An 18,825-nucleotide genomic window follows, 5' to 3' on the forward strand; every position below is an offset into this window, starting at 1 on the left:
AGCGCATCACAGACACCAGCCTCCCCCCCTTGGACTCTGGCTTTACCTCTCATTGTCTTGGTGAAGCAGCCAGCATAATCAAAGACACCACCCACCCGGGACACTCTCTCTTCTCTCCTCTTCCATCGGGTAGGAGGTACAGGAGCCTGAGGGCACGTACCACCAGACTTAAGGACAGCTTCTACCCCACTGTGATAAGACAATTGAACGGTTCCCTTATACAATGAGATGGACTATGACCTCACGATCTATCTTGTTGTGACCTTGCACCTTATTGCACTGCACTCTCTGTAGCTGTGACAATTTACTCTGTACTGTTATTGTTTTTACCTGTACTACATCAATGGACTCTGTACTAACTCAACGTAACTGCACTGTGTAATGAATTGACCTGTACGATTGGAATGCAAGACAAGTTTTTCCACTGTACCTTAGTACAAGTGACAATAATAAACCAATACCAACTTAAGCCCTTGAATCTGAATACCTAGATTCAAACTAATGCCACACAGTAAATGGTGTCACTTTTTGAAGGAAATATCGAACTGACATCCCATGAGTCAATATAGATGAACATAAACAATTTCAAGGCAAAAAAGCAGGGAATTATTGTGCAAGCAAACATTCTTCCTTGAGCCATTAATACCAAAAAAGTTATAAAAGCAAAAAAAAAAACTGCAGGTGCTGGAAATTTGAAATAAAAACATGCTAGCTGAGGAAATACTCAGCAGATCAGGCAGTCTCTGTGGAGAGAGAAACAAGGTTAACAGCTGTGAAATATATAAAAAACTGCAGATGCTGGAAATCTAAAATAAAAACAAAAAATGCTGGAAATACACAGCAGATCAGGTCACATCTGAGAAAAGAGAAACAGCTAACATTTCAGGTCAAATTCTCTTCAGCTAGAATGGCATGTTATCTGAAATCAGTGTTGAGTCCAGAAAGCTGTAATGTGCCTATTACAAGCTGTTTATTGAATTTATGTAGGGCTTCTTTAGAACTGTGTAAGAGGCCAGCTGCTGACTAACTAGACACTCATCTCTTATGCTGCATATGAAACATGGTCTGTGAGTTTGCCCACACAAGAACAATTGTGACTATGCTGAGGAAGTAAATAATTAGCTCTGAAACAACTTAGGATATCTCAACCACAGGAAATATAAAATTGATACACAGGTTTTCTCTTCGTCCATTCACAAGTCTTGATCACAAAACAGTTTACCCCACTACTTGGGAGGTAAAAAGGAAAAACTTAATTTATTTCCCTCCATCCAGGAACTGTACATGCCTTTGAATGGAGCAATGAAGTAAAGGTGCAATATTGAGAACTTACCAGAAAAATCTTTTCAAAAAGTCTATTCAAAAATTTTGCAGCATTGTTTATAGGACAGATGTTCAACACAAAAATAACTCTGCTGACATTTTTCAATGTAAGTGCCAGTAAATTTTCAGGACTTCTACATAAATTCAGAACTCAGTGCCTGCGCTCCACCAGTAATTTCCTGGTTGCCCACAGCTGCTGGGACACCATGGAGTCCAACAACGCAGCAGGAGCTTGCTTAGATTCCACGTCAATAATGCTGGGGATTCTGCTTTCAGATCCTGCAAGTTCATTATTTTGTATGGGGATTGTGGGGTGACTTGGTCGTGGAACTTATTTAAATTAATTGGAGATTCCGTGAGTTTTCAGAGCTCTTCAGATTAAACAAGGTCAAGAAAGCCTTCGTGTGACATTTTTTCCCCAAAAGAGTTATTGCCATTAGATTGAAACACAGCCAAAGGGAACTACAAGCACCCAACTGCTCTTGGCTCAGCACCTCTTGGGCTTCTGCGTGCATGCTGTGAAAGGCAGAAGTCTGAGGTGGGCTGGAGGTCGAACCTTGGTGCTTCTAACAGCTAAGCTGCTGCTGCAATCACCATCAGGTCCAGCAGCTGAAGAATGATATACTGACAACAGGGACCAGATGCATCCCACACCCAGCCCTCAGCTCTATACCAGGGAGGGCTGCCAGACAAATGGAATCACTGATCCCTGTGCTCGATTTTATTAATGCTTTTAACTATGTTTGTGTTTTTAATTAACATTTTAAATACATTTTGCATTTTAAAAAGTTTAAACATTTTTCACCATCATCAACATTGTCAGGTGATTCTGGTGGTAAGAGAGGTCTCAAGATACAAGCACCCTTGCAGCTCACAGGCTATTCTGTCTCACCGCACACCTTTTGGGTGTGGAGGGCCAGTTTCTTTAGCCCTCTGTATCCAGTAAACTTAAGTGGAGAAGGACGAGGAATACACATGGTGAATTTGGAGAACAGGTTGGATCCAAGAGGATATGTTGCAATGTTTTTAATTATTTACGTAGTGTCTTCATTTTATTTTCTTATGAAACTATTTTCTAAATTTTCTGATTGCTTAGCTCAATTTTTAATTGTCCTTAAAATGTTTTGAAAGAAGCATTAAAAGACTTTGACACCATGAGAAGGAGCAAAGCCAGAGGCAGGGCCAAGCCATCCATCAAAGATTTACAGGGAAGTTAATGAGCAAGGCTTGTTCTGGTTTGCACACATCTCCTTCTTACAACAGCAGAGTTCCTGCCATCATCTGTGGTCTCACCATCTGGCTCCAGGATGTCTGGTCCAGGAAAATTGGCCTTCTGCATTCAGGAAAAGTTTGGTTCAATGGGGAACACAGACAAGAGGAAAATATAGACAACTGTAGATTTTTCTCCTATTGTTACCTGTTTTAGGATCCCAACTAGCATATTGGGTGTTGTACTTTTGTACTGGTGCTACTAACCTAGTAACTTAGTGTCATGAGTCAAATCCTGATGTGAAGCCATCAATCATTTTGGATAACCTTGCTATCAAATAAAGACGAGTGTGACAATTCAGGCACAGTTGATCCTGAAATTTCCCCTGACAAACGTCTGGAGGCTGACGCCTTCATTGGATGAACTGGCTCATTGGCCAAGTCAAAGTTCAATATAGTTGAATCCAACATCCTGGATTACTTCACTACTATATCTGGGTATATCCTGTTCTACCTGTGGGATAGACCTATCTGAGACTCTCATGTTGCTGGTGAAAGGGATCAGGGTTGAGGGAGGGCATACAGGGAAGGAGTGAAAGTGGAGAATGTGCTTTGGTCCTAGAACTTATGAAAATTGATTGGAGATTCCATGAAGTTTCATGGCTCTTTAGATTAAACAAAGGCAAGAAAACCTGGAGGACAACTACCAAACCTGTCCCAGTTTCATTTTGGCTAACCATGGACAAATTAATATTCTTCCATGTTTAATACTACTTGGAAAAAGCATCAAAATGGGTAGGGAACAGAATGTCCCTTGGGTTGGAAACATAAGCAACTGATTACCTTTGCAGAATCCTCCGTCTCCATCTTGGTCAGCAGCTTTCCATTTACACTGAAGACACAAAATTGGCCTTTTTCAAAATAAATAACGCAATGGCCTTCAGAGGACAACTGGATTAATCGAGGATGCAAGCAGTTTTCAGGGCTCTCAAGGGCCTTCAGCAAGTCCCCATTCATTGTGTGGATCAGGCATGGACCCTCTATCAATTCAGAAGAAAAAAGGCATTTTAAAGACATTTTCCAAAGAATGTAACCAACACCTCCAAGATTTCCTTCTATATGGCACATTCAAATTACTTACTTATTACAAGGCAGAAGGCAGCCAATTTAGCTCATAAGTACATGTCAGTTCATAGCAATCCTATCAGCGGCATTTCACTCTTTATTTCCTTGTGTCCTTGCAATTTGTTCTCTCACACATGCCCATCAACTCCTCCATTCTTCATCTGCCACTTACTTACTCTAAGGGGTAATTTGCAGTACCTATTCAAAAACCAACAAGTCATTGGGATGTGGGAGGAAAAGGACTGATGAAGGGTCTTGACCTGAAACATCGACTGTTTATTTCCTTCCATACAATGCAGCCTGACTTGCTGAGTTCCTCCAGTATTTTGTGTGTATTACTTAGGAGAATCCCATACAAACACAAGGAGAATGTGCAAACTCCACACAGACAGCACCCAAGGTCAGGATCAAACCCAGGTTCCTGGAGCTGTAAGGCAGCAGTACCAACTGTGTTGCCCTTCTAACTACATTTTTTTTTACTTTTTACCCTAGGGTTCTACTGGCATTGTGCACATTATTTATTAACCCAATCTAAATAATGTCCCTTCTAGAATTGTCTTTTCAAAAAGAACATATACTTTCTCATTGTTTTTTAAAAACTAAGAGTAACAGCTCACACTTTGAATTACTGTTTTCCTTAAAAAAAGGTAACGTGGCAAAAATCATGTGCAAGGTACAAGTTCAAATGCATGTTACAACATAGCCAGAGCCAACTTGTGTTGGTATGCTCTGCATGTCACAGGTTGAATCTCTAAGTCTGACCCAATGATCATCCTTTTAGACACAATGACAGATTTTGGAAAAGTTACACAATTAATTAGAACTTTGTTTGGGTCAGACATCTGGTAATTCTTTTATAAAAACATTTTTTAAAGCCTCTGGGAAAAGGTAATAAAATTTTTCTGGAGCAAATCAGCAGTAGGTAGAGTTCATTAAAAAAAAGGTTTCTGTTTTCACAGGAAATCACAAGCAGTGCAGGGATTTGGTATATCCAAGAGTGCAAGCCAGGGCATTCAGATCGAGCAACTATTTCTTTATTTTTTTTGCACAGTGACACAAAACAGGACCAACATGATTTGAGTCCTTTGTATTAAATTTTACCTACTTTGACATTCCACTTGGCATATTATTTATGTGATTCATCTTCAAAAACTTTTACTATCCCTTTTCTGTATATCAACTGATCCAATACCATAAGACAACTAATACTGCTAGTGACACAGCCCACAGGACACCTACAGATTACCCAGCCTCCAATTTTTTCTCTTCATCTGGGAGAAGTGTATAGAACTTACAGCACTCAGCCCGATAGGTCCAAGCAAGAAGTTATACTTTACGTCTAATTCTCTCATCCTGTCCCTGCACCTCCCATACCTATCTAAACCCTTCTCCTTTGAGCTTGCATTAAGACTGCACGGTAGTGTAGTGGTTAGTGTAACGCTTTACAGCGCCAGCGACCCGGGTTCAAATCTGGCCACTGTCTGTAAGGAGTTTGTAGGTTATCCCCATGTCTGCGTGGGTTTCCTCCTGGTGCTCCGGTTTCCTCCCACATTCCAAAGACGTACAGGTTAGGAAGTTGTGGGCATGCTATGTTGGTGCTGGGTGTGTGGCAACACTTGCAGGCTGCCCCCAGAACACTACACAAAAAGATGTATTTCACTGTGTGTTTTGATGTACATGTGACTAATAAAGATATCTTATATTAAAGCTATTTGCTTCATTCACTCCGTAACAGTGTGTTCTACATTTGCATTAGTTCTTATTCAATTAAATTTCTCCTAATTTCTATATTTTGTCAGTTGGTGCCTTAAATACCCATTTTGTCTTTCAATTGAATTTCAAATTCTGCAAAGGTCATGAAACTTGAAAATATATCTAACTTTAGTTGAACTATAAAATTTAAATGTAAAATTTGTGATATTCTAAAAATCACAAATAACAAAAAGAGAATGTGTAAAAGATAGGGCCACCAAATGATGCACAAGATAAATTCACAAGTAATGACAGCAATAGTTACTTTGCATAAGGATTTCCCAGGGTGACAGACACAATGCAAATACGTTAGAAAAAAAGATTTTAAAATATATGCTTCAAATAGAACTGGGGGATAATAAATGATAAACTAATCAAATGATGGATTAGTGAAAGTCAAAGAAAATGCAGATGCTGGAAATCTAAAATAAAAACAGAAAATGCTGGAAATACTCAGTAGGTCAGGCTGCATCTGTGGAAAGAGAAATGAGTTAACATTTCAGGTCAAAAACCTTCACTGGAACTGGATAGATATGTGCATGTTAAAAACCTACGGTTGAGGAAGAACTATAGACTGAGAATAGTACCAACTATTGTTATACCTATAGATATAAAAAATAGAGATATAGCAAGTCCAGGGAATTGTAAATTATTTAGCTTATTGTTGGAAGAAAAATGAAAGAATCGTTACTGAGCACATCTGAAAATCTAAACTGCACAGATTTCAAAATGCCAGTTTATGCTTACACAAACTTTTTACATTTTTTGAAGAGGTAACAAAATGAGTAGACAATAGTAGTGCAAGAGATGCAATATATTGGGATTTTCAAAAGGCTTTTGATAACATACCGCAGGGTAAGCATGAGAGAAGGGGGAATTGGGTTAAGTAGCAAAATGGATAGTATGCTGCATGTAGAATGGAAAACAGGGATTAACAGTTGCTATTCAGACTAGGAAAGGCTGGAAAGTGGTATTCCCCAAGTTGGCATCACTGTTGTTAACAGTTCACATAAATAGTTTGAATATGAGTATTTAATACTTCTTGCTCAACAAATTAACAATGCCGGTTAATACCAGACTGCAATAAAATAAAAGAGAACATAAATAAACCTGTAAAATGTGCATATAATGTGAAATAATTTTAATATCTAGTGTCTTCCCAGTTTACCTTTCAAAATTTTAAAGAACTTTTCAAAGTCACCCTTTTCTTATAGAAAAGAGCTTGAGGCAATTCATCCTTTTCACATCAGTATATCACCAGCATATCTGGTAAATCTTGTTTGCACCTTAGGGAATTCAGGAGACCTTAATTGCTCAAGGAATGATTAGAATGTGAAATGTGCTATAAGCAGTGGTTAATGTGAAAGGTGTAGGTGAAGTTGGATAAATACACAGGAAAGAAAAGGAAGATATACAGATAGGCTTATACATTTTGATCTGCATCTCCCAATCTAATTATAATGTTATTTGTCATAGTTTTCCTCCAGACATTTATATCTTCCCTCATTTTAGATTGCCACAACCCCTGCCTCCAACCCTTTCCATGTGCTATTCCATAACCAATCCATGAAAAGCATGATAAAATTGCATTAAAATAGGAACCAGGGTTTTTTTCAATATATTAAGTAAATAATAAACAGTTGCACTTTGCAATAAAATATGACAGCTCAATGCACATTCTCTACCCATACCTACCTTTAGAACCGCTGATAACTAAACCGAGTTCTGCACATACTGCAGCACAGCTAATCTCAAAGTCGTGGCCCGTTAGGATAGCCCGAGGAGCAGCATATTCAGCTGAAAAATAAGAAGAGCAGTCTTTCAGTTTAATATAAAGGAGTTTAATAATGTGAGATCTGATGTGTAAGGACTAATACCAGTTAGCATTCAATGTAACATACTCAATTAAGTTTTCTTTTAAACTCTGCCTTTATAAGAATATATAGCCACAATGCATCTCATTTTAAATTCTGACCACTCAGATGCAGTGCGCATTCAGCAATTTTTAGCTATTAAGTTGCTCCAGGAAATTACTGCTACAGAATTGTTGGAACCATAACAACAATGCTAGAAGTGCACTCTGTTGGTAAAATATACTAAATATTTCCTGTTCCTTGCAGTTCATTATTTCATCATTATGTTTGCATGAGACTTTCAGAGTTCTCTCTTTACCAATCATCTACTGTCAATTTGCTCAAGGGGGCCCACATTTAGTTAATCCATTCATTAAAAAAATAAAATAATGAGCATTTTATTTAGAAGAGAAGGAAAGGTAACTTGCTGAAAGCAAGTAATTTAATCAAATGATTCTTGCGTCCAAGCTCAAAATATATTTGGTTTATTTTGTTGCATTCCTGCTGATAATGTCTAAACATCAAAATTATGTTATATTATTCTATATTAATTTACAAGCCCAATCAAAACTTGGACAAAAATATATCAAATGAAAAATATTTCTACGAGGATTCTTAGCTTTTTCGTACAGAGGCCTTGCTGTCAAATATTTGCACTATGTGAGCTATCCCACATCCTTGGCAGTTCTATAGTCATAAATGTACTACAGCAGAATAATTAACCTTTCAGCTACAGCAGGTGTGAGAGATTGGTTGCATGGCATTAGACCTTACGGAAAGCCACTGTGAGGGACAAATACTTGCCAAATGGAAGAATGTAGAATTAATGGGCTGTTCTTGACTGACAATGCTGTCAATAAGTAATTAAATAACAGCTGCTGATATTGGGGTTTGTGGGATATGCTAACTCCCGATTTAAAGATCTGTGCATCCAGCCACAACCCAAAGTTATACCTGCTGGATTCAATAAGGCTGGGAAGTTCTATTTTTATTGATATTTCTGGCTGCCGGCCTTGGAAAATCTTGCAAATTTCTTTGGGGCAGACTTAGTATCCACTAAATTGATATAAAAGCAGCTGTGAACCACAAGTAAAACTACAGTCTTTTCCAAGAATTATCTGTACTGGATAACAAAATACCTGCATCTTACTCTAGATGAATATCAAGAGGTTATTTCTGGCCAGCAACATAAATCTGAATAGTGTACTGCAGTCTTACAACTTCCTTTAAAATTAAAAAAATTACCCAGAAAATATGTTCTCATATCACAATCAAATGTACCCAAATACTTCTATACAAGTTTCCCATCATTTATTTTTGGTTAGGGTTTTGTGGCACTTTGATTATACAAAGGTCAGAAAAAATGTATTATATAGTTAAGGATTAAAAACTATGAGCAAATATAAAGCTACTTTACACATTTCCACTTCAATGAAAGGGAAGGTATATTATACTGTTTCAAGCAGCACACCAAGGAAGAGTGTTGAAGTGATCAAACTTAAGTTTATTAGTACAACCTCCAACTTTGTATAAATTGCATGTATTTTCTCACTGCTGCTGGAATACAGTTTTTCTTGTTACAAGGAAAAAACATGTTACACATTGTATATTTAACAGTGTCAAAAATGGTTAGCCCTGTGTAAAAACAGGGTCAATTTGTCATTTCAATTCTTACACATGCAGATGTTCATTTGCACGTGATTCCTTTCGATGTTCACCAACACAGAGGTTCAAATGTCCAAACTTCTTTGGCTGTCAGATAACAACCTCACATCAAGAAATGACAGAGGTCTATATTTTTGATTTCAATAACAAAACAAAATAGGCTACCATTGGTGTTACAATCAAGAACTCCAGCACAAACTTGAATGACAGAATCAAATATAAAACACCAAAGAAGATTATAGAAACAGTCCCTTGCTAACCAGCTCTCTGAAAGAGCTAGCCACAAGTTACGCTCCTCTCCCTTTCAAACTTTGTTTTCTTGTGTTAACGATGACATTTTTAATATTTTTACATTAACCATGCAACTGTTACACTTTTCAAATGAGATGAAGCTGTTATATTGACCAATCGAAACGTGCTGACCAATGTTAGCCTTTGGCTAAGACTCAGTGGTGGTATAATCAAAGCCAGAATCATCTACATTGGAGGCAGGTATAACTCCTGATTTGAGCACATAATTCAGGCTGACACTTAAGTGCAGTACCAAGGGAGTGCTGCACTGTTACAAGTACCATCTTGGAGAATGCTAAATGACCAAGGTCCTGTTAACTCCCTCAGAGGGACACATAATAACTGACAGTAGTTAGTTCTTCGTGTGCTGCATCTAAAATTTAATCCTCAGTCATCACTACAAAAGGTACATAATCATCATTTCATTGGAATTTTTGACAGCTTAACTTATCCAAACTGGCACCATGTTTCCAACATTACAACAGTTGCTACATAATTGGTTGTAAAAGTGCTTCGTACTATCTGGAAGTTCCAAAGGGTGTGACATAAATGCAAGTGCTTAATTCTATGACACTGTTACTTTAGGAATCAAGTTCTTATACACTTATCAATAAACAATGATAAATATAATCTATTATGACTTGCACATGTAACAAATTATGCATTGGAATGGTGGGTAAAAATACTTAAAAAGAAGTACCTGCGTGCGACTGTTAGATACTACTAATATTACTAATGAAATAAAGAGCTCGGAATAATTTAACTTCAATACATTAGATGCAAAACGTATTTGAAATTTTGACACAGATACGTACAAAATAATTCTGTACTTCCAAAACATCGGTTGAATTGTATCATGCTGATCACTAACGCACTGATATCTAGTGTTTTGTTCAAGTATTTCTAATTACATATAAATCCAAAAAGCTGAGTGGAATAATTCTATAACTTTCTGGGAGAATGAGAAAAAACATGTATAAAATGTACAATGTTGATGAGTAAATTGCATAACTTCATAGAGAGCATTTTCTTTCCTTCTTTGCCATACTCATAATTATTTTTTAAAAATATACACTGACATTTAGTCTGTTATATTTAAAACATTTGAAATTAATTATTAAAACTATTTATCACTCTTCAAGAAAAAATCTGATACACTGAAAATACAAGGAAGACTGCAGATGCTGGAAATCTAGAGAAGCACACAAAATGCTGGAGGAACTCAACGGGTCAGGCAGCATCTACAGAGGGAAATGGGCAGTCGACATGTTGGGTCGAGACCCTTCATCAGGATTGATACCCTGAAAATTTCTCTTCACTGAATGAAAGTAGCCCAGATATGGAATCACCAGCTGTTCCCATCAGCAAGTTCACAAGTTTCTAGGCACTTTAGGTGCAAATATTGATGTTCTAAATTTCCTGAGAATTTGCTGCCAATTCTCCAACTAAGCTCAATCACTGGACTCCCATGGCCAACAAGAAAGCACAAAATTCCACCAACTCCCTAACACTGCATCACTGGGCCCAACACAGAAACAAAATCTTCTTCAAAATATCAGAAAAGAAGGGCAGCTTGAGCAACAAAAGTTAATCAATTCATTTGCATTTTTCTGAATTGTCCAAATTTATATGTTTATACTTGATCAGTATTTTATCTTATTGTGTTTTGAAAACTCAAAAAATTCCAACATAAGCCTTTAGCTTCTTGTTGCCCCTAATGATCCATTTTCCCTCCAATGTTGAATTTTTACTTTTCACATTACATCATTGTCCCCAAAAGAAGTATTAACTTTGCCAGCATGACCTTTGAAAAGATGCAGCAGCCACCTCCAAGAGGACTACTTCTTCTGGCTTACATGGCAATGCAGGCAGCAAACTTGCTTGGCTACAAGTGAGCACTCAGCCTATACTGATCACCCTCCACATGAATATCAACAAGCAATTTCCTCTTCAGTATCTCCCTAGCCATCAGAACCAAAGGCAAAATTAAGATGCCTCCATTGTCCTTGGCTTGTTGCTGTGAGTACCATGGAATTTGGCCTGCATTCTATATAGGGTGAAATTCACAACACCAAGACAACTCATATTGGAATTAAGTGCATTTTAAACTTTTGTCTGGTTAATAATTTTAAACCATGATTCTTATGAGTATTACAAGAACTTTTTAACATCAAGAGGAATGAGATTAGGGTATAAATAAAGACTTTTCAATTAATATGCATGAGAGAAGAACTCAGAACTGTAGCCACACAGGTCATTTGAGACACACGCAGACTGAAAATTTTGGCTCCTTTCCCAAATTTAGGAACTTTAATGTAAAGACATATGAGAGAAACCTTTCCTTGCTTTGAAATATCCAGCTGTTGCTCTGATTTTTATGAACTGATAAAATGTGAACTGGCAGCCACCAAGAAATGGCAGCAAAATTCAATGTCTTAAACTTTGTTGGGGATAAAAGTGTGGGCACAAAACATTTTTTTTTCCCGGCTTAATACCCAGGTCGACTAGTGAAGGCAGGGATTTTATCTTCCAGGTCTCTGCTCCCATTAAAAACTAGAATAACACTGCACAAAAGCCTTGAATATACAGTTCCCTACTTCACAGGAAACACCCTGCAGTGTGTCAGCTATCCTACAATGTAACAGAAACCATTCAAAAGAAATGACAGAAAAGCTGCAACTGCTCACTTCCTCTCTCCCTAATGACACAAATCTCAATACGCTTACATTGGCGCAAAAATTTCTATGGGGCAAAGTTCATTTTGTGTAATGATGCATCTGCATAAAACAGAAGCTTTTATCGATAAATGGTTTCAAACTAAGGAAATCTACAAACAACAGAAATTAAATGCTTGATTCTCAATCAGTTAGAAGCAATTAGAAGTCCACTTTTACTTGCTTAGTCAAATCTGGGCAGTTTTTCCAGCACTCAATTTAAGACGATATAAAGAATCACCTGAAAAAAGTGTGTGTGCATGTGCTAAGAATGTGAGAGTATGCACTTACATGCTGGAGGAATAAATGAACTCATACTTCGTCATACTTAACCATCTTACCGATGGCACAAAAAAAATACTTGTGTTCCCAGCTGACAAAAATCTATGCTATGTAACCCAATACAATGTGAGAAAAACAAGGAGAAAGAAAAAAAAGGAATTAAAAAAAATCATCGGGGAATGTGTAAATTTTAGTTTAATTGAAACAAAGAATTATATCAAGAGCAAATTCTTTTTCTTCTGAAATTGAAGTGCAAATGTAAAATGTCTGTAGATGACAAAACTATTACAAAGATTATCCATTGAAACACAGCCATGATTTAGATGTGGCATCACACTCACTTTATGTACAATTTAACACAGTACGAGACACAAATGAATCTGCAGGTCACAGCAATGAATCCTAGTTTCTTAGCGTTAATCACAGCATTTTAAATTTATGTGTTATAGCCTAAGGGTGAAATGTGTAGTCAATTGTCCCATTAACCAAAAAGATAAATAAAATTGATGAATTGTTCTTTTGCTTAACTAGTGTGCACATGGTACACATTAAGGCTGTACACAGTTAACATCTGAATACAATCCATTTTATTATTCCTGCTAGCAAACTTGGTAAAGGGATGTAAAGCAGTAACTGCAGAGAAACAACTTCTTGCGGCCTATTCTGTATATACATTTTTTAAAAAATGCCTTCATCTATATTCTAGTTATAGTCTCTTGAATTAATAAACCATAAAATGCTCCTTCCATAAATGTTATGTTTCTTTCCCCCAAGGTACGGCTTGAATAATGTTCTGCTCAGTTGACACAGTAGAAACATGATGCTGGTACAACAATACTGCAGAGATACAATCATCACTAGGTGCTTGAACCAGTGTCTGTGGCAATGTAGAAAACCTGATAAAAGGGATATTATTTTAGAGCCAAGACTAAATGAAAAGCTATACAGAACATTTAGAGTTGTGTGTTCATTTTAAAAAAACCTTACCCAGCTGTGCACATTTTGAGGGACTTGGCAAACAAACCTATTCCAGATTGTAGATATACAATTAATTAGAAAACTCAAAAAACTATAAATGCATGCAGATTGATTCCAAACATAGCATTTCATTACTTAATTCAATCACAACTTGGCCAATTTCCATCGCGTGATATGACAAACAGCACCATGAGATGGCACCCTTTCTTGCATGCTATAAACATGCTTTAATAATTGATTGACATTCAGCTGGATAACCACAAACAGGAGAAGTAAGAAATCCTTTATTCTGGATTGAATCAAGACAAAAGTATCTTTAATTCAATCTGCAGGAACTATGACAAAGTTTGCAAAAGATGCTCCCTGATAGTTTATCCTGTTAGAAACCAAGCCATACGCAACAAAGCATTGTACTTCACTTTCCATTTCTTGTGAATTAAATGTTCTCAACAGGGACAGCAGGCGGCAACTACAATTGGTCACAGCATTGCTGATGGAATGTTTAGAAATAAAAAAAATAAGTGACATATTGTAAATACTTTAAAAATATAAATATATTCATTTAGCTTAATGAATGAAAATCATGCCACACCCTATTTTCAAACTTCTATATTTTATGAATAAAATACATTTTGAGGGGAAAAAATCTTAGATTAAAATCAGGAGAAAGTAGGGTAGAGATCTTATTCCTGATAATTATGCAGAGTAGATGTGCTTGAACCTTCTGTAACGAACTGACCTGCCAACAAGCATCTGGAAGGATCACATATGAACTATAGTCTCTTGAATGATGCATTGGAGAGAAGTTGTACAGAAAAGGGATGGGCAAAAGGTTAAATAAATGCTGTGAATTTCAAAATGTAGTTTCCTCAAAAAAGTTAAACTGCAATTATATATTATTCAGCAGAGACAGTAAATAAAGCTGGACCTCCAGTGGCAAGGCGACATCTGAAAAAGTGGAGCAAAAACAATCTGCTGGAGGAACTCAGTGGGTCGAGCAGCGTATGTGGGAGGAAAGAACTCGTGCAGTTTCGACCTGAAACGTCAACAATTTATTTCCTCCCATAGATGCTGCTCGACCCACTGAGCTCCTCCAGCAGATTGTTTGCTCCAGATTCCAGCATCTGCAATCTCTTGTGTCTCCATATGAAAAAGCGATTTCTCATTGCACCACCACAGCATGAGTAGATGGGCTGACAGCTGTCACACTGGAATATTATTTTCATTGGTTGCAAACAGGACGCTTGTGCTGGCCAGCTAAGAGCTTTCCCCCCAATTTTTGGCTTTACACATCTTCCGCGATTTCAGGAATAGACTGCAGACAGAAAATTAAAAATTGCAATTTAATTGTTCAACAACTGCATATGCAGTTACTTTTCAGCCGGAACTCTGAAAAGCACCCTGGAATGCTGATAGTTTTAGACTACTTATGCCTCAGAATATTGCACAATTCCTTCAAGTAATTTCTTAATTCAATCCAACAATAAGCATTGCATTTATTGTGAGAGCTCTGTGGAAGTCTTGTTTATTTAACAGAATAAAAGTTAAAATCTCTTATAGTAAACATGCTCTCGGAATGGAATATAGTTTTTGCCTTTTTTAAAATTTGTATTATGTAATTATATTTAATAGGAACCACTGCCACTCTCTTTGGTATGTTAGTTTACTGGTTGAACCAAGGATAAGCATTTTTTTTTGAAAGTACAATATATTTTAGTGTAAATATGAAACATCTTGACTGCAGTTACAGAAGTAAGCAAGGGTGGATTTATATACCTATAGCTGAAGGCTGAGAGGATTACTGGGCAGTCAAGATTGCTTCTGTTAACCCAAGGGGACAATAGTTTGCCTTACAGCCTGTAAACTACCATCAGCAATGGTTTTATTACACCCTTATATTAACTTTAAAAACAGGAAATGTTTTCACTCATTTTGTGCAGTTTATAGCCTGTGCTTTGCAACATAAGTAGGCAGCAGTCTCTGTTCTGTTGTTCTATGATTTTGTCTGCAGATGTCAATTAATGGCTAGTAGTGAAAACATTTTCCTGTGAAAGCTTTTCAGGTAGCCATCTTTAATGCTTCCAATACAAGTGCAAAGTAAATTAAAAATATATACAGTATATCTATCACCTAGTAGGCTTTTATGTTCTCAGGTTTCTTGATGATTATGTTGATTTCTTCCCAACTTCATGAGCATACTTGTCCCCTTATTTAATATCTTTCTAGGGTACTATCTATTCCACTTAAGGTGAGCAGCCAACCTCCTGCAAAAATATCTACTTGCTACCTTTTTAAGTTTAAGAATCTGCACAAAAATATCTGGCTATGACTGCCTATAAAATATTGCCCTCAGGGCAAGCACTTGGGCTTACTAATAATGAGACTATCAACTCAGCAGCCACCTTCACTGCAGACATGATGCAAAAATGATTAAAAAAAATAATTGCACTGTTGAACCATCATTGTTTGGACCCATATTAGCCGGTAATATCTTTAATGTTGAAATAACTCAATCCAGACATCAAGGAGAAAGAAGTCATGATATAAAGAATCTTTTGTATCATTGTCCATTGAAAATGGACAAGAGGCATTGGCCGTGTTCAATAGTTTTATATTTATTCATTTATTTATTGGGATCTAGGTGTCTTTGGCAAGGCCAGCATTTATTGCCCATTTCAAAATGTAAGTAGTATAGTGAATAAAACAGATGAGTTGGGGGGGGGGGGGCGATGGTCACTGATGGACGTATGAAAGTATGTTTTCTTCATTATTACAGAAACAGCTTCAAGAGGGGCAGGACTGGCAGTTCAACATTCCAAGTTGCAGGATTTTCAGATGAAATAGAGTGGGGAGTGAAGGACTGGCGGATGCTGGACAATGTTGATTAAAAAGAGAGATGGGGATAAACCATGTAATTGCAGGCTAGTTAAACTTCAGTGGCAGCATATTACTTTAATTAATTAAAAGCAAAAGTATAAAACTTTATTTAGAAAAGCACAAACTAATACCATGGATTTTTAAGGGACAGTTTTGTCTATAACTAAACTTTTTTGCAGAGGTAACAAGGATGGTCAATGAGGGCAGTTTGCCAATAAGGTCCCATATGGCAGGCTGGTGAAAAGAGTGAAAGCCCATAGGACATAAAGGAGACTGGCAAACTGGATTCAAAATTGGCATAGTGGCAAAGAACAATGAGTTGATGACTGATGGGTGCTTTTGTGATTGGAAGGCTGATGCCAGTGGGCTTCTACAGAACTCAGTACTCAGACCCTCGCTTTGCTTGTTTATTAACAATTTATACTTAAATGCAAGAACAGTTAAGATGATGATGATGATGCAAAATTTAACCATGTGACTAATAGTGACTAAAAAAAGATCGAGACTGCAGGAAGATGCAGATGGTCTGGTCAGTTGGATGGAAAAATGGCAGTTAGAATTTAATCCTTGGAAGTATGAGGTGATGTATTTGGGGAGGTGCAACAAGGCAAGGGAACATACAATAAGTGAAAGGATATTGGGAAGTGCAGAGAAATAGAAAACTTGAAGTGTATGTATGGAGATCATTAAAATTCGAATGCAGGTCAATAAGATGGTTAAATAAGCATAGAGGATGTTTTCCTTCACAAGTCGAGTCATAGAATGTAAAAGCAGGGAGATTATACTAGATTTTTACACAACACCAGCAATGCCACATACTGCATACTCCGTACAGTTTTGGTCAGTGCATTACACAAAAGATACAGCTGCAGAGAATGCAAAGGAGAGTTAAGATAATGTTGCCAAGACTGGAAAACTGTAGCAACGTGGAAAGATGAATAAGCTATGATAATTTTCTTTGGAACTTATGAGGCTGAGAGAGACTTAATTCAGATATATAAAATAATGGGGATCTTGGATAGCATAAATAGGAAATGCTATTTCCTTTATCACTGGGAGAAGAATGAGGAATTTTTTTCATGGAGGTTGGTAAGGGGTTTGGAAGGCAGAAAGGATGGTAAAGGCAGAACCCTCGTCTTATCTAAACAGTATATGGCAGTGTAGTTGAACTGCTGTGGCTTGCAGGGCTATGAACCTTATGCTGAAAGGAGGATTAGTTGGAGATCTCTTTTTGACTGGCACAGACACATAAAACCAAATGGTCTTGTGTTGTAATTTTTGTAGGATTCTTCATATATATCAACCATCTAAAATATCTGAGAGGCTAATATAGTACACTGAGTGACAAGCTAGTTATAGGCACCCAAGGAAAAGATTCAATAATTTTTTTTAATCTCTCAGTATCCTGTAACATACATGCAACATGCAATTGTTTTATACATCAATGCAAAACACAAATGTATTTACTGAAATTATGGAGTTGGACAAGGTCATAATCTGAGCTAAGAGCATGCAGATTACAGTGTGCAGATGAAGTTTGAACAGTGTAATGCATATCTAACAATCCTATGATACATATATTGTTTGCTTGGGGATAGTTTTTAAAATATCTATAAACACAAAATAGAACTATAACTTTACAATGCCAGCACTATACCTTTAGCACTATCCTACATTGTGCTTAATCTTAAATGGTTTTATTGTCTACAAAATCAGGCCTGAGCTTGTTGACACAAGTCCATTACTCACATGTTTACCCAACTGTGGAAGGCTGCTCCTAGCTCCAGCAGCCTGGTCTGAATAGTGGCAGGGCGTCAAAGGCTCCAACGGTACAACAAGGAAACTCCAACCAGACAGCCTTAGATAGCTGCTAATGCCCTGCCTCCTGAAACTAAAGTTGTAAGGGTTTCTTAAGAGTTTGGTGATTCCCTACCAAAAATACCAGTGAATCCCATCATGCTGCAGTTGAGCTACTGAACTCCAATGGGAATCCAGTGCTGGAGCAAACCAACAAATTTGGTATTCCAAATCGGTCAGTAACTCCAGGACTTCTCTGTTTGATTTGATTTGATTCCATTCCATTTAAACAGGCAAATGCTGTTCAGAACCACTAGCATATACCAGCAACATATGACCAATGCTTCTCTTAAAACAGTCCGTAAGTCATCAGAGGCCAATGCCTTTTTCATCCCTCAAGGCACTTGTTGCTCTAGTTATCAGCAAGCTTCCCATCACTGCTTACTTGACTGCGAAGTATTTACTTTGGTAGTATTGAAATATGACTCTTCCTGTTTTCTTGCTGTGCAAAGGGAACAAATGGACACTATTTGTAGGTAGACATATGCCAACTTCCATGCAATAAATTAAAGCCAGTTCAAATAAAGCTAAACCAATTACCAATCAGGTAGCTTTTTTTTCCCCCATGTTGTGTCAGAGAAGCACAAGAACTCTTCTCAGGAGCTATATTCAGTGGCATGTATGAAGCCATATTCTCAGTGGATTGGAGAGTGCAGTCTCAGATTTCTATCCCATCACTCTAGTACAGCATGCCATTGAGAACAAGGCAGTGGTTGTCTTTGTGAAAATGGCAATGACACCAAGCTGGATGAAGCTTTAGTGAATGAGGTACTAGAAAATAGAGTTAGCTTTCAAATGCTCTGTTTTTTTAAAATACAACTTCATAGCTATTATCAAAAATGACAAGGCCATAAAATCAGGTTTTGAACAAGGGGGAATCCTCCTGCCACAAAGTACTA

General features: G+C 37.2%; 1 protein-coding gene across 1 annotated transcript in view; it reads right to left on the reverse strand.

Annotated features, from left to right (window-relative positions):
- The window catches only part of lrba (LPS responsive beige-like anchor protein), a 626,133-nt gene that overhangs the window by 7,887 nt on the left and 599,421 nt on the right, over window positions 1-18,825 (reverse strand). The window contains exons 53-54 of the mRNA XM_052010590.1: window positions 7,105-7,206; window positions 3,376-3,572 (exon numbers count right to left, since the gene is read on the reverse strand). Of these exons, the coding sequence (XP_051866550.1) occupies window positions 3,376-3,572; window positions 7,105-7,206 (299 nt within the window). The remainder of the gene's footprint in view (window positions 1-3,375; window positions 3,573-7,104; window positions 7,207-18,825) is intronic.

Source organism: Pristis pectinata, chromosome 2, assembly GCF_009764475.1.
Source record: "Pristis pectinata isolate sPriPec2 chromosome 2, sPriPec2.1.pri, whole genome shotgun sequence".
Lineage (NCBI taxonomy): Eukaryota > Metazoa > Chordata > Chondrichthyes > Rhinopristiformes > Pristidae > Pristis > Pristis pectinata.